Genomic DNA, 16818 nt, shown 5'->3' with positions numbered 1-16818 from the left:
TTTCGAACTGGGAATTGTGGGACTTGGTGTATTTATTAAACAGACCTTAATGATATTTAAATACCGTCGAGTTTGGAGGCTTGTGTGGTGAGTAGGACACAAGTAAAAAACGATTAAATAAAATCTATTTTATGACTAGTATTAGTGTTTCATCTGTTTAATTAATTAAAACTCAAGATTGACAAACTAGAGCTTATAAGTTTCATAAACGTCTACAAGACATGTACACTTTGTGGTCAAAAGTATGTGCACACTACGTTTCGTTCATTTAGAACATTTAGTTCAAAAATAATTTGTAAAATCAGCCATTAATATTTAATGAGAAGGCTCGGATCACAGTCGATATTCCAATTCATCATTCTATTTTTTTTTTTTTATGCATTTGCTCTCCATTTTCCTCCTGATTTAGCGTACTCAATTTTTGTCATACGCTGCTGAGAGATACCAGATTGCATCCGAGGAGAGCAAGTTGCTGTACACGTCTCTTCCGACACGTACACAGCCCTCCTCTTCTCGCCCATGCACTCTGCACAGGCGTCTCTTCGGCCAGTCAGGGTATGAAGACCCACACATAGTCCGGTCCCCACCCTGCAGATACGGTGGCCAATTAGTATCTGCTGCAGGCACTGCCAATTATGCCCGCCAGATGGCGCCCAGCCGACCGGTGGCAACACCGAGTTTCGAACCGAGGACCAATTCTTCATTCTAACCGGCCCAGGCTGAACGTTTACACAGACTTCTAAGGGATCTGTACACTATGGTCAATAGCATGACCATAGTGACAAAGTCCCTCAGACAAAGTCTGTGTAGACGCCTGACCGACTGATAGCACGTGAGATTTGAACCCATGTATAACATAGACTATAAATCTGATGATGCTAAAGGTCACATCGACCCTAAACATCTAAATTAATTAATAAATTAAATTGATTGATGGCGGCACGGTGGCTCGGTGGGTAGCACTGTCGCCTCACAGCAAGAAGGTCCTGGGTTCTTTCTGTGTGGAGTTTGCATGTTCTCCCTGTGTCTGCGTGGTTTTCTTCCGGCAGTCAAAAACCATGCAGTCAGGTTAATTGGAGACTCTGAATTGCCCTATAGGTGAATGGGTGTGTGTATGTGTGTATCTGCCCTGAGATGGACTGGTGTTACTGTGTGCCTTGCGCCCATTGAAAAGCTGGGATAGGCTCCAGCACCCCCCCTACAACCCTGATTGGATAAGCAGTCAAGAAAGTGAGAGCGTGAGTGAGTAAATTGTTTGAGGGTAAATACGTCATTGTTTACTGCCATAATGAGAACCACGTTTTAATAGTTTTTAATGAAACTGCCCAAAAATACAAAATCGGACAGCAGCGCACGCATCACGTCTGAGGATTCTGGGTATTCTTTCATACTTTCAGCCCCTGAAATCCCAAATACAGCTAATTTCATTTGGTTCCATAGCATGAGGTGCACTGGTGGCATCACTGACCTGCCACTAATGTCCAATTTCCCATAAAGCAAAAAGAACTTCTTGCTTGGCCTAAAAAAAAGCACAAAAAAAAAAAGTGGTCCGATAAGCAGCGTCCAGTTCTCCCACCCAGGCCACATAATTACCCAAATATGCCGTGGGACGGGATGGTATCCGTGTCCAGCAGGGGTTCCTGCGATAAGCGACCGCTGCACACTCACACTGGTAATTACTTTATTGAGAATTCACAGGGAAAATTGCCGGCCAATCACAGCTCCTAGATTTATTGGATTAGCCTGCCGACGGCGGGGGAAAAAGGGGGGGGGGGGAGCTTGAGGACGCCGAGACTTTCATATGAAAGCTCTGAAAAAACGTTCAGGCCACAGGGAAGGCCTTTCCCTCCAGAGATAATCACAAAAATAAATGTAAAATAGCACACCCTTAGCATGGGGTTGGGGCGTGCGGGTAAGGGTGGGGTGCAGTGGGGTGGGTGTTTATCTGGAACTCCTCCTAGAACACATTTACCCCTAGCCTTAAACCAGCTAATAATTCTCCAAGGGGAAGGCCTTGGTAATGAAATTGACATTTAGCTGCTTCGCTTCAGTCTATTAACTACAATAAATTGAATTTGCAACAGACACAGAGGTGTAGAGAGAGAAAACCTGCCCCCGACAGATTTGTTTTTATTATGTCTGTTAGCCCCGAGTGCCACGACTAACAAGGTCGTCCTCGTGTTTGCACATACTAAATAATATCTACTTTTTTACCTAGTTGTACTATAACACCTAGTCTTTTTCCTACCTGCTGAACCAGGGTTGAGAATTCGATATATTGGTGTAATTTTTGGACAGTCAGTAACCTATACACAGACATTAACCGGTGTCTTTTGGTCACTTTTTTCGGGCTGAAAATGTACCTTGTATATACTGAAGCTCCTTTTTGACTGTGCTGTGTATATTGTACTGATTTAACTTGGATTCTGTCTTGCATCCTGGTCCTCAACAGATGTTGTTTTGTTTTGCTTCCTCTCCACCAATGCCCATCCCCGCTCTGATCGAGGAGAACGAAGCTAACCAGACACGCCCCCTCCGACACGTGGGCAGCAGCCGTATGCATTTTTGTCGCCTACACTTTGATGAGTGCAGTGCGGATCAGCTCTGTGTACGGAGAGACACACCCTGACAGCACTCTTTTCTCGTCTCTGGGCAGGCGCCATCAATCAGCCAGCAGAGGTCGTAATTGCATTAGTTATGAGAGAGTCCCTATCTGGCTAAATATCCCACCCCTATCTGAACAACAGGCCAATCGTTGTTCACGTGGCTGCTCAGCCCAGCCGGCAGGCAGAGCTGAGACTCGATACGATGTATTCGAGATCCCAGCTCCGGTGTTCAGATTTAATAAGACTCTTGATGTCCAAATTGTCTACATTACAATTGCTTTTTCCATTAGTGCATCATTCTAAAAGGTTTCCAGGTCGTTCAGGTGCTTTTTTGAGGGTGTCTGATAAGAACTGATATTTCCACTGGTTAACAGTGTCTCTGCTTATAACTGGGATTCCATTAATCCCAGTTTTTCTACTTCTGGATTTATTCGTTAGACCGCGGCCTGATGTTTCTGTAGTATATTTAAAATGACTGCTTGACCTGGGCTTTGTTTAAGATAAATGAGATCTGTATTATATTCTATCTTGCTGTGATTAATCAGCTACACTGGCTCACTACATAAATCCGGTGAATCGGTGACCAGTAGGCTGTTACCACATCACTCTGGTGACATATGTCTTGTGTAACATTGTTTCTTAAATATTTGACTTTCCCCATCATGATCTGAAATCATTCAGGGTGACAAATATACACTAACAGAGGCAGCCAGAAAAGGGGGCATTTACTTTTTCTTACACTTTTTTATCAGTTAATTAACAATTATTAATTACTGTGTGTGTTTGTTTGCATGCGTGTGTTTGTGTACGTGTATGTTTGTGTGTGTGTGTGTGTGTGTGTGTGTGTGTATAGGAGATAGAATGGGAATGAGTGGGAGGTCAGGAGACCTGGTAAGTGGCCCACTAAATCTCCTTGAAGTCTCAGCCTGTCCTGTACGGATTAATTCAGACAATGTACAGTCATCCCGGCCCCTCCCTAATGGTCAATATCGACCGCCGGGATTTCTTTCTAGAAATTTGACCAGATGTAAAGCTTTCCAAAAATTACAAAGTAACCAAAAGTATGTGGACACCTGATTTTGAGCTTATTTGACTTGCTGTTCTGACCCATGAGCTATAACAGTTTCTTCTCTTCTGGGAAAAACTTCCACATGATTTTGAAGTCCGTCTGTGGCAATTTGTGCTCATTTAGTTAAGAAAAAAGCATTTGTGAAAAAAGTGAGGTACTGATTTTGGATAAAAAGGCCTGGCTCACAGTCTGCATTCTGATTAATCCCAGAGGCGATCAGTGAGTGTGCAGAACACACTTTAGATCATGCTCTTGGAATCAAGGCACAGGTCTTCCCCAAAATTCTAGGAACGTGTGGCTTATACATTAGTATCAGTAATTAGAGGGGCATCCACATATAATATATGAGCATCTTATATGTTTGTTCAGGTCTCATTCTCGTCACCGCCGATCCCGCAGTCGCAGCAGCGGCAGATCCAGCAGGAGACGCAGCCGGAGCCGAGATCGGGATCGGAGCCAACGTAAGACCAGAGACAAAGACAGAGACCGAGAGAGAGACAAAGGACGGAATAAAGACCGCGACAAGGAGTCCAAAACCAAAGAGAAGACAAAACAAAGGTAGGAATATATCTTTTTAAATAGATATTTCTTTTTCATAACCCCGTTCACACAAACCCTGCAGCTCCCAATTCAGAGTCATTTCTCGATCCCCCTGCGCCCAACAACTCTATTATTTCTACTATTGAAATCCAGCAGGGAGTCGGGGACAAAGCTGGCATACTCGTACCCATCCATCTACCTCGCCTTCTCCTCTAAGAACCCGTCCTGGCGGTCCCACCGGCCTCATATTCTATTTTCTATTCTATTTCTCGCTTCAGTCTCTTCTCCCTACCGCGGCCAGATCGTGTTAAACTAGCTTTACTCACTCAGCTCTGATCTCCTCCCGTCCCCGGTGTAATACGTACGAGCGCGGATCTAACCCGTTTTAAAGCCGCTCCGTCGTTTCGGCTGGTTGTACCACCCCAGAGCGGCAGGGCTTAATCTGATTGGAGGGCGGTCTGACGTGGCGGTACGGGCTGTTGCTGTCAGTCATTTCGAGGGGCTCGGCGCGCTGACGGAATCATTCCAGCTTCGGGAAGAAGTTACTCGAAGAAACAGTACAAGTCAAAAGACGCGGAGTACTGAATCCATGACTTCAAAGCTGTGCACCATCCACACCACCTACCATGTCACTGTGCGCTATACAATCCATATAGGGCACCTTCACACAGCCCTAAAACTTCTGGAAGACCTTCCACAATATTTTGTACTGTGTCAGTCGGGATTTGTGCCCATTTAGGTCAAGAAGGCCTGACACATCCAAAGCTGTTGGGGTCGGGACGCTTGTTAACCCACCATCGCGAAGTTCTCAAGCTATCGATCAACCGGGAGCCCATAAAAACACGATTGGCTGTGTCTGAGGGGGGAATCGTTAGGATGGTTAATTTGTGGATACCTGACTGCATGTCTTTGGACTGCGGGAGGAAACCGGAGCGCCCGGAGAAACCCACACAGACACGGAGAGAACATGCAAACTCCACACAGAAAGGTACCAGACCGATCCACCTGGGAATCGAACCCAGGACCTTCTTGCTTTGAGGCGACAGTGCTACCCACTAAGCCACCGTGCTTAACTAACCATGGTGAAGTGTTTCTCCTTGACCTTGATGTGTGTGTTTGTGTGGTTTCTAGCTCGCGGTCAGAAGCGTCCATGTGATGCTTTCGTCCACGTTTGCAAAATCTTTTGGGAAACGTTCGAATAAACCCCCCGAAACACACACGCTCGTCTCCTCGGCTGTATCCTGAAGCAAAACTGTGTGTGTGTGTGTGTGTGTGTGTGTGTGTCCCAGAGGGGGAAACAGCCAGAGAAACCAGCACTGACACACACACACACACACACACTTAACACCAAGCTTCAGCCCTTTGTGTTCTGTAGCAGTAATTAGTTCCAGTGCATCACTTTGCTCTTTTTGTAGTGGACGCCTGCTGGACGGTGGAAGCCACTGGTGCTTCACCTTCACCTCGTAATTACAGTGTAATGACACTCTGCCCAGTTTACCTCAGTGTAACCTACCTTCCACACACACCAGCAAATAATCACTGTGATTCTCTAAGAGATTCTTCCAGTAAGATCCAAGATTGTATTTGTCATGAAGACATTTATATACAGCACAGAATCATAAAGTGAAATAAAAAACCTAGTCTAACAATCTTCTTACACTGTGTAGAGGAAAATAGAGATATGATGAATCAGTTAAGTGTTCAAGTACAGTGCAGAAATAAAACAATTCCTGCATTCAAACGTAAGCTTACCAATAAACTTATGGTCAGTTGTCCAGATACTTTTGGTCATAAGTCTACATTTTTTGCCTTTTCCTCAGTAAAGAAACGGGTAATAGTTCACATTATCCAAAATCAACCAGTCTATGATTTTGATCCCTGAAGGGCTTGACTGTCCTCTCGACCATCAAATGCTTTTTTGACTAAATTGGCACAAATCCCCACTGTTCAGTTTTGACTGAACTACAGGTGAGGGTGTCATGATTAGGTATAAAATGAGGATCCCCACAGTCTCAGTTTTGGCCAGCAAAGATGGGTCGTTGTTCGCCACTTTGTGAGAGAATTGTAAATCAGTAAGATTGCAAATATTTTAGGTCTTTCACCATCTAATGTATATAATATTATGGAAAGATTCAGGACACTCGCGAGCGCAACAGTCTAATTCGCTAGGATGAGGGTCCACCACCGCTAAGATCTCAAACTCTCAACCTATCGACCAGCCGAGTGCCCACAGAGACATGATTGGCTGTGTCTGAGGGAGGAAGTGGCTGGGATAGTTCATCTGTGGAATGACGTGCGACTCATCGTACACGATGCTGCTCTCTTCTTTTTCACCTAAACATTCCGCCTCACAGCAAGAAGGTCCTGGGTTCGATCCCCAGGCGGGGCGGTCCGGGTCCTTTCTGGGTGGAGTTTGCATGTTCTCCACGTGTCTGCGTGGGTTTGCTCCGGGTGCTCCGGTTTCCTCCCACAGTCCAAAAACATGCAAATGAGGTAAACTGGAGATAGTAAATTGTCCATGACTGTGTTCGATATGACCTTGTGAACTGATGAACCTTGTGTAATGAGTAACTACCGTTCCTGTCATGAATGTAACCAAAAGTGTAAAACATGACGTTAAAATCCTAATAAACAAACAAATAAACAAACCTAAATATTCTATCAAAATTGACTTTTATTTTGCCATCTTCATTTTTTTTTTTTGTATTTTTTATGGTCATTCAGCCAAGACATTAAAAGTCATATATTTTAACAAAAGTTCAAGAACATTAATAAATGGCATGTTGTTTTTATTGCATTTAACAAAGTCCTAACTTCTCTGGAAATTGATTTTGTTATTTGTGAATCGGGTTTATTTTAGAGGGAAATAGTTTTAAGAATGAATAAAAACTATACATACAAGGACAGATTATTTATTTGGAAGGCTGTTCCACTGATGGTGCTAATGATTTTGAAAGTAGATGTCTTACAAGCTCATAGTTACAGTAGGTGTCTATATACATTTGACCCTGTAGTTTAGACTCTGTAGTTTTTTTTACCTTAATCATCCAGGTTCAGATTAGCGGGTGAACGTATGAGGAACTGCGCGGGTGTGCGGATCAAAGGAGGTGCCAGGCGTAGCAGGAGGGCTGACACAGCCTCGTGTGGTGTTGTTTTCATTAAACATTTATCACACCTCTAGAATGACAGCAGGCGACTCTGGGTCCCGCACGCTGTGTTTTCATGCAAAATTCATCGAAAAAGACGAGACGCTGTAAAGCGATCCTGTTTCCTCTCACTGCTGACAGAGGCTAAACGGGTGATTGTGCTGTGGGTGAAGGCGTGTGGGTAATGAGGAGAATCAAACTGGTTTAAATGGCAATTTGCCTTTGAGTGCGGCCGGTTGCTTGATTGTGACGCCCTTTATTGCCTTTATGGAACCACATTTGAGCCTCACGTGGGTCTGGGGGTCATAACCAGGAACCAAATGCTTCGGCTCAGTCAGAAATCCTGCCAACATCAACCAACACCCAGCCATACAAATGCGGTAATCTTTTGACTGAATGGGCACAAATTCCCACAGAAAAGTCTTGTAAAAATGTGAGAAATCTCATCTTAATCATCAAAGTTGCTATTTTAATACCATTTCTTTTTTAAATAGAATGTCCTGGTCAGGTGTCCAAATACTTTTGGGTATATACTGCTCGTTCCAGTACGCTTGGTCCCTGAACAAGCAGGGTAACCAAAATAGCACACCAGCACAGGTTTTTTGATAAAAACGTACCCTACCACAGGGTAGCAGGTAATAAAAATGGACATTAGAGAGTAAAATCTGTACGAGGACGTGTTCCATCTCCAGGGTCGAGTCTGGCCGCTGCTAATCGCTGTAGAGACACCCCGAGTGGGCGATAGAGAGCTGTGACAATCCAATTACGCCGCTCTGTAATCCGTTTAGCCATTAGGACTAGTTAAATCGGCACACGCTCGCTAACACACACACTCTCGCGAGCCCGAGGCTCTGCAGCAGCAGGACAGGAGGCTCCTCGTCCACCACTTTTTACCATCGTGTTCACAATTTTCTTATTACAGCCTCTAATTCTTTATTAGTCTGCGAATCCGGAAGGCGCGCCCTCTCGCTCGCAGCCTGAGCCAGACCTGGAGCACGATGACAGGGCTGTGGCAAAGCCAAATAACCCCCCTCACCCCCCAAATCCAATCAAAGCTCCATAATGCCTAGCTCTGCAGGTACACAGCCAACTCCCTACCTTACCCGTCCCACCCCACACTCCAGTCCCAATCAATATCCACCATACATGTGACTGGCTTTATGGCCGTTTCATTGGACTACGCGTAGAGGTAGAGTTCTCAGCCTCGGCTAGTTTACGATTGTTAGACAGCGAGGAGGGAACCAAGAGGAAATGATTTGCAGGAGCGGCTCACGAGATCCCGAAATGACAGACCTGGTTTTGGATTTAGGAGTCACGGAGGTGCGATTGTATGCAAATTCGTTTTCACTCAGTCGTCGTTAGCATAAACTACATGTAAAATCTAAACTAATATATTTATCCAATATCGTTTTGATCTAAAGTATGTGGACTCTGTAGTGGAAAGGTTAGATTTTACATTGCAGGATGTTGTAAGCAAATAGGGAACAACAGTTACCACAGAACGGCTCGCTCACAAGCTTTAGAGGAAGTGCTGAAACTGTGTACGTGACTAGAGCTGTATAAAGGAAGGCCCACAGTTCTTTGTTCTTCTGCGAATATACTGCTGTAGAACCCACGATCATGCTAATAAATTCTACAATCCAGTCAACTGTAATCTGTCTTTTTTTTTTATCAAATGACCTTATTTTCCACAACAGCTCGCTTCCTACTTACTGAATTTAGACCTTTCAGTGACATCCACTGCTATCAGGTGAACACCATTAATAAAGTCATTAAGAAGGGCATTCCCTGTTCCAGAATGTTCCAGATGGTTCCATTGTGGTGCACAACCCAGGTCCATAAAGATGTGGTTTGACCGGTTTGGTCATGAGCAACTCCAGCGGTCTGCACTTAGACTTTTGGTGTCCGTCTATTGGAATTTGTGAGGAATTTGTTTGGTTTATGAGGTTTGGTTAGGCACTGATGTTGATCTAGTAGGCCTGGGTGGCAATCGAAGTTCCGGTTCATCCCAAAAAGCTTGAGTGTGCTTGAGTTTAGGGTTGACCTTTCAGCCAAACCCTCTGCTAACAGGTGAACACCATTACTAATGTCATTAAGAAGGACATTCCCTGTTCCAGAATGGTCCGTTGTGGTGCACAACCCAGGTCCATAAAGACATGATTTGACTGGTTTGGTCTGGAGGAATTCCAGTGGTCTGCACATACATTGGGATAAACTTGAACCTGGATGGCAAGACAGGACTTTTGGTATCCGTCTGTTGGAATTTGTTTGGTTTGTGAGGTTTGGTTAGGCACTGATGAGGTTTGTTTGATCTAGTAGGTCTGGGCGGCAATGGAAGTTCTGGTTCATCCCAAAAAGGTTGAGTTGAGTGTGCTTGGGTTTAGGGGTCTCTGCAGGCCACTGGAGTTCCTCAATAAACATGTTGAATCAAATAGAGCCACACAGATTCTTCAATTCAGTCAACTGTAATATTAGTCTTCTTTGATCACCTGACCTTATTTTTCCACAGCAGCTCGCTTCCTACTTACTGAATTAAGACCTTTCAGTCAGACCCCCTGCTAACAAGTGAACACCATTAATAAGGTCATTCCCTGTTCCAGAATGTTCCACCATGGTATAAAACCCAGGTCCATGATTTGACCTGGTTTGGTCTGGGATAAACTGGAACCTGGATGGCAAGCCAGGACTTTCGGTGTCCGTCTGTTGAAATTTGTTTGGTTTATGAGGTTTGATTGATCTAGTAGGCCTGGGTGGCAATCAAAGAGTTTCAGGCCACTGGAGTTTTTCAATAAACGCTTTGACTCAAAGAGGTGCACAGCCGTGCTGGAGGAGGAAAGAGCCTTGTGAGAGTATATTGTCTAGACAATTAGGGTTAAGCCTTGCTCAAGGGCCCAACAGTGACAACCTGGCAGTGGTGGGGCTTGAACCAGCAACCTTTCGATTACTAGTCCAGTACCTTACCTGCTAGGCTCCAACTGCCCTAATGGCGGCAATGGTTAGCAAAGGGCGGGGCTGCGAAGTGCCTCAGCTCTTGAGAACAGAGTTCTTTTATCCATTAAATGTTTTTGAATTTTGAATCTGAATTCGTTCCGAGCTTCGGAGCGGCGCAAAAGAGACGAGGTCTCGGCGAGAGACGAGAAACAGACCCCGCTGCAGGGCTTCGATCGCGTATTTGTCGCGGTTTGTCAAAATCGAGGCCGAGATACGAGAACAACTAGATAAACTGCGCCGACACATGCGGCGTAATGAACCTCATTTCCTGTTTATAACCAATTTGTGAAGGGCCATTACTGAAATAAATGTCTTTCTTGTACCCTGTTTAAATATCACGTTGTCCGTCAGTAGAAATCATACGAATCCACATCCTGTTTTGTCTTCATTTCTTTGCCAGTTTTTATTGCTGGTCCCTCATCAGTCTTTGTCTGTCTTCTGTTGTCACGCTCATTCCTCGTAGATGAAAGCGCCAACCGGTGCCCGTGTACTTTGCGCATTCCGTAATTGAGAAGCATATAATCAGCTCTCGCTACAAAGTGTACGCATGAGAGTGTTCTTCCCAACCTGTTAGTTTGGATATTTATGCTTTCTGGGACCCCCTTGACATGGGTTATGATCTTATTCTTACACTTTCAGCGAGAATGACGACGGGTCTAGAGATCTCTCTACACAGACCTCATCCCTCTCTGCAGGCACTGCCAATTCTGCCCCCTAGATGGTGCCCAGCTGACCGGTTGCAACGCCGAGTTTCGAACCTGAGGAGTTCAGAATCTGGACGCTGGTGTGCTAGCGGAATATCCCGCTGCACCACCTGGGCGCTTTCGTTGATTTTTAATTTGTATAAAGGTGTACACATGTCATGTATTCTTAAATTCAATCGTGTCAGGGACAATTTAACCGTTTTCGGTACACAGTGGGAGACGGTAGCGGGTTATGCCGTCTCAGCCCATCGGTTTAAATGGTCTGAGGCTAACCGTGTCAGCTCAGTAAGCGAAAACTGCCGTGACGTAATCGCTATAATCGCCGTCTAGTGCGTCTAAATAATCTGCCTTATGAGTTCGATGGCTGTCTAGGTGGGCAGTACGCAGCAAGGCAGCTCACTAGGTTTTCAGACAGGTGTTGTCATCTCGCTCATTGGAAATTCCATGAATCCATGTAGTTGGTGTACTTCTGGTAAACTCACCCGAGTCTGCTTTGGTCGGACGTGCATCAGCATCTGAATCGTAGATGTTCATAGTCGCCATCCGTTGACCTTTGCGCTTTAGAGGTGGGCGAATCAGATATTCGTCCATTCTCAAAGACCCGACATAAGCTACAGACAGTTAAAATAGATTTTAATCTGATGTCTGGCGTATTGATCCTGACGTCCGATCACACGTGAATATTTTTTAGTCCTCTCAAAAAAAAAAACAATGGGACCCCCAGCTGGACTCACTGAGGCCCCCTAGACCTCATAAGTGTATGTAAACGGTCGACCTCAACTGCACTGTAGGTAGCCCTCAAACGTTCGAGTGTCACCCCTTTTTCCTCCATACACTCAACACAGAAATGGCGTGTTGAGGCAAGCCCTGAGGACTAAGCACCACCCGGCACCACACCGCTCCTCAAAGCTCCACGCGGCTCAGAGCCATATTGGATTAATTTTTCCTTTCTTCCTCCGAGCCCTGATAGAAAGAGCGACTTACTGTCACTTGTCATGCCGGTTAGAGGCAGAAAGGCCTGACGCCGGCCGGCTCAGATATGAATAGGAATCGCAGATCGGTCGGCCGCCGCTCACAGGGGGGTTCGCGAGCACTTATCCCGTCTGTACAGCGGCAGCCGAGAGCCCGGATAATCGCCCTAATCTAGTTAAGGTTAAAGAGGGCCATGACAACACACACATACACACCCATACCGAGGGGCTCGGATTCAAAGCCCAAACAAGAAGCCTGTCATATTGATTATTCAAATGGGCAGCTAACGGTCCAGCTCTCTCTCCCTGTAGCCAATGTGGACACAGACTGAAAAACGCTCACAATAGGATAGAGGCGAAACGCAACACACGTGCAGACTGGGTTAACAAATATGTGCGTTAGGGGAAGAGTCAATGCTGTGAAAAAGAAATCGCACCCTTCTGGTTGCTGGTTGTCACAGTGATTGATTTCAAATTGTTAAATGAAATATTACACAAAGGAAACATGAGTAAAAAACATTGATTTATACACATCATTAAACCACCTCCTTGTTTCTACACTCACTGTCCATTTGATCAGCTCCACTTACCATATAGAAGCACTTTGTAATTCTACAATTACTGACTGTAGTCCATCTGTTTCTCTGCATGCTTTGTTAGCCCCCTTTCTTGCTGTTCTTCAATGGTCAGGACCCCCACAGGACCACCACAGAGCAGGTATTATTTAGGTGGTGGATCATTCTCAGCACTGCAGTGACACTGACATGGTGGTGGTGTGTTAGTGTGTGTTGTGCTGGTATGAGTGGATCAGACACAGCAATGCTGATGGAGTTTTTAAACACCTCACTGTCACTGCTGGACTGAGAATAGTCCACCAACCAAAAATATCCAGCCAACAGCGCCCCGTGGGCAGCGTCCTGTGACCACTGATGAAGGTCTAGAAGATGACCGACTCAAACAGCATCAATAGATGAGCGATCGTCTCTGACTTTACATCTACAAGGTGGACCAACTAGGTAGGCGTGTCTAATAGAGTGGACAGTGAGTGGACACGGTCAATGTCAGTGTTCATGACTCTACAGTATAAATATGTGTAATATACTCCCTTTTCTCCCAATTTTAGCCTAGCCAATTTTCCTTCCGCTGCTGGGACCCCGATCGCCTCAGAGGAGGGCATATTTGACCCCTTCTTATTCGCCCATACTTCAGTGGATTCGTGTGTGAGGCCAGTCTCACCCATGGAGAGTCACACACTGATCTCTGCATTCCTACACTTTCTATACAGGCGCATCGGGTCACTAACCAGGGTCCTTACGCAGTGTGGAAGACCCCGCCCGACCCCTTTTTAGTCTGTTTTTTTCCCCACCCATCAGATGGTAATGGCCAGTAGTGCCCGCTGGGGGTGCCCAGCCGAACGGCAGCAGAGCAGTACATGACGAGGCCATTGAATGCGCACGACCCATCCTGTTGGAGATCCAGGGTTCGAATCTCAGCTATGTTGTTGGTCAGTCGGGTGTCCACACAGACACGATTGTCTCTGTCTGGCTAGGGTTCGGCCAAACAGCCTAGTCATTGGGAGGTGCGCTTGTCAGTGTGCTTTCAATGCAGGTAAACCTCAGATTCAGCTCGTGGACAGATAGTCTCACTATTAACTCAAGTACTTTTTTATAGAGTGTGGATTTAGTCTCAGTTTAAGTCAAAAATGTAAAAAATGGAATTTATTTTATTTTATTTATTTATGTGATCCACGAACCCACTGCTAAACAAAAAGAATTCAGGAAAAACAAGAAAAACATCAGTGCCCACCTGAGATTTAAAATAATAATCACTTGACCGAATGACCCTTCACCTCTGTATTCTCAGCAGAAGCGTATGCCCTTCCTATGGCACTAGAATAGACAAGACTAATGAACAAACGCAACATTCTGATATGTACAGACTCCAAATCGTGCCTTCGGGCACCAAACACACCCACAGCCAAACATCCCATAATAATCAAAATACACAGAACCATAAAAGAACTCACAGACGAAAAGGTTTGATATTAGACTGTGCTGGATACCTGGGCAATGTGGAATATCTGGAAATGAAAAAGCTGACCAGTTGTCAAGAGGAAAAATCATTAATCTCAACCTTCCACCAACGGACATCAAACCCCTTATAAACGACTACATTAAAAATAAATGGAAACTTAAATGGAACACACACACAACCAATCAGTTAATTATACCAGATTCACCCCAACGTCCAGACCAGGTTATCTACACTAGATGTAGAATAGGCCGTTCCAGATTGACACACCGACACTTAATACTAGGAGAAGAGCCCAGTATTGCGAAGAATGGATGTAAGGTCATCTGTTAATGATCTGAAGCTGAGGAATGATTAATTCATGTACGACACTAAGACAAAATATTCAATCAAATCAGCTCGACCGAAACCTGTTTTTTTTCTTCTAGATTTTTCCTCTTTATCTCACAATTTAGTTCTGGATTATGAATCCTCTGCTCCTTGCACAACCCTCGATCTGATGACGATGACGCGGATCGCAACACACCTCCTCCAACACGTGTCCAGTATGCGTCCGCTTCTTGTTACCTTTCAGTGTTGGGTTCTCATACAGAGCTGTATTACATATGGAGAGCCACACTAAGCTCCATGTGGTGCCCGGACCAGTCTGGGAGATTGTATGTTGCGGTGGTGAAGAGGAGAGGCCCCGTCCGACCTTCCCTCCCTCGGACACAGCCAACTGTGTTTGTGTGCACACCCGGTCAGGCTGGTGGCTCTGCTGAGGCTTAGAGTGTTGAAACGGTCCGGTCAAGGTTCTGACTTGGCGAGACGAGCAGATCATGTCTGAAAACCTATCAGGGTGTCTGATTTACCGTAATTTTAATGGTGTAAGACCATCAGCTCAGATTATAGAAGGAGTTTAGTTGGTGGACCTTTTATCATGGGTGATATACAGTAGGTGTTGAACAATGTAATTCCAAAATGGGTCGTGCTTTTACTCAAGTTTACTTTGATTATTCATGCATTACTGAAGAATGTAATAATTAGAAGGGGTGCACATACTTTTTCCCTCTGCGTGCAATAAACAAACATTAAACTTTGCTTTCTGATTAGAGATCTGATGATAAGAAGAGAAAAGTAATGAGGAAGGGAATAAAAAAAAGACAGTGAGAGGAACGGGGATGTAGAGAAAGGATGGTGGAAGCGGTAAAGTGCGGCAATTGCCTAGGGCCTCCAATAAGGGCCCCAGGGCTGAGAATGGACGCTGAGAAAAGAATAGCCACAGCTGTACACTAAACAGACTTTCTTCATAACCCTGAACCCCCTGCCCTCCCTTCTCCAGTCCCCTGGTTTTTACACAATGCCATTCTCCGTACCCATTGATAATAGGGAGCACATCACAATGTAAACAAATGCTCATTTTTCTCTTTTCGGTTCAGGTGCGACCTCCTCCTCCACCACAGCGCCAGCCACAACAGAGAAGCACCAACCAAAACCGATTACCTTGTTAACTCGTGGTCGAGAACGGCACCCGTGCGCCAGGGCCTCGATTTGCAAATGAATCGGCGCTCTCTCTGGCTCACGCCCTCCGTCCCTCCCTCCTCGTTATTTCTCGCCCCTCTCTATTTTTCAACCCGTGCCAAGATCATCTTTTCAAACCCGGCCACGACAGCTGCCGCGGTCCCTCCATTGTCCCGGCGCACCTACGGCGGCGGCGGCCAAGAGTCTGCCTCGCGCCATCGCGGCCTCCCACAGCACAGCCCTATTCTCTGCGTACAAGTGTTTCAATTTGTGGAATTTCCTTCCGGATAGAAACCAGGGGAAAAAAAAACAGCGCATATGATCCGCATTGTCTCACACTCAATAATAGATGGAGGTTTTTATATCAGGCAAGTTCTAATCGGGTGAAGATGAAAAGACGTCGGGCCATTCAGGAAACCTGGTGGGAAATAGATTTTCTGCTCATTTCTTCCCGTTTTCAGGCTCCTGTTTGATCCACCCCCACACCACTGTTAAATAGAAGTCAATTTTCTTTAAATTGTGACTCCTAAATTAAATTTCTCCCTGCCATAGAGACTAATGGTGCGGCTCTGTATCTGCGTCCTCGGAGGATGGACTGGGAGAACGTAGAATAAGAGCAATCTGCGGGTCTGGCCTGCTGCACAGATGAGGAGCAAATCCCAATTAATCCTTTAAAATGACAAGATGTTTCAGACTCCCTGTTTAGTTAAAAACAAGCTGTAACTAAACTTACAGAATTACACCGATCAGCCATAACATTAAAACTAGCTCTACAATTACTGACTGTAGTCTAACTGTTTCTCTGCATGCTTTGTTAGCCCCCTTTCATGCTGTTCTTCAATGTTCAGGACCCCCACAGGACCACTACAGAGCAGGTATTATTTAGGTGGTGGATCATTCTCAACACTGCAGTGACACTGACATGGTGGTGGTGTGTTAGTGTGTGTTGTGCTGGTATGAGTGGATCAGACAGCAGTGCTGCTGGAGTTTTTAAACACCTCACTGTCACTGCTGGACTGAGAATAGTCCACCAACCAAAAATATCCAGCCAACAGCGCCCCGTGGGCAGCGTCCTGTGACCACTGATAAAGGTCTAGAAGATGACCGACTCAAACAGCAGCAATAGATGAGCGATCGTCTCTGACTTTACATCTACAAGGTGGACCGACTAGGTAGGAGTGTCTAATATAGTGGATCTTCACTTTTATATTTTCCTTGGAAGCGGTGAGGGTGGGAGGAGTAGCAATCGGTTGCGTCTGA

The 16818-nt window shown here is 45.4% G+C and overlaps 1 protein-coding gene across 1 annotated transcript in view; it reads left to right on the top strand.

The window, feature by feature from the left end:
• Positions 1 to 16818, top strand: part of rsrc1 (arginine/serine-rich coiled-coil 1) — a 134056-nt gene that overhangs the window by 24041 nt on the left and 93197 nt on the right. The window contains exon 4 of the mRNA XM_062987435.1: positions 4045 to 4233. Within this exon, the coding sequence (XP_062843505.1) occupies positions 4045 to 4233 (189 nt within the window). The remainder of the gene's footprint in view (positions 1 to 4044; positions 4234 to 16818) is intronic.

The sequence above is a fragment of the Trichomycterus rosablanca genome, chromosome 25, assembly GCF_030014385.1.
Source record: "Trichomycterus rosablanca isolate fTriRos1 chromosome 25, fTriRos1.hap1, whole genome shotgun sequence".
Lineage (NCBI taxonomy): Eukaryota > Metazoa > Chordata > Actinopteri > Siluriformes > Trichomycteridae > Trichomycterus > Trichomycterus rosablanca.
This window is presented reverse-complemented; position numbering and strand designations above follow the sequence as displayed.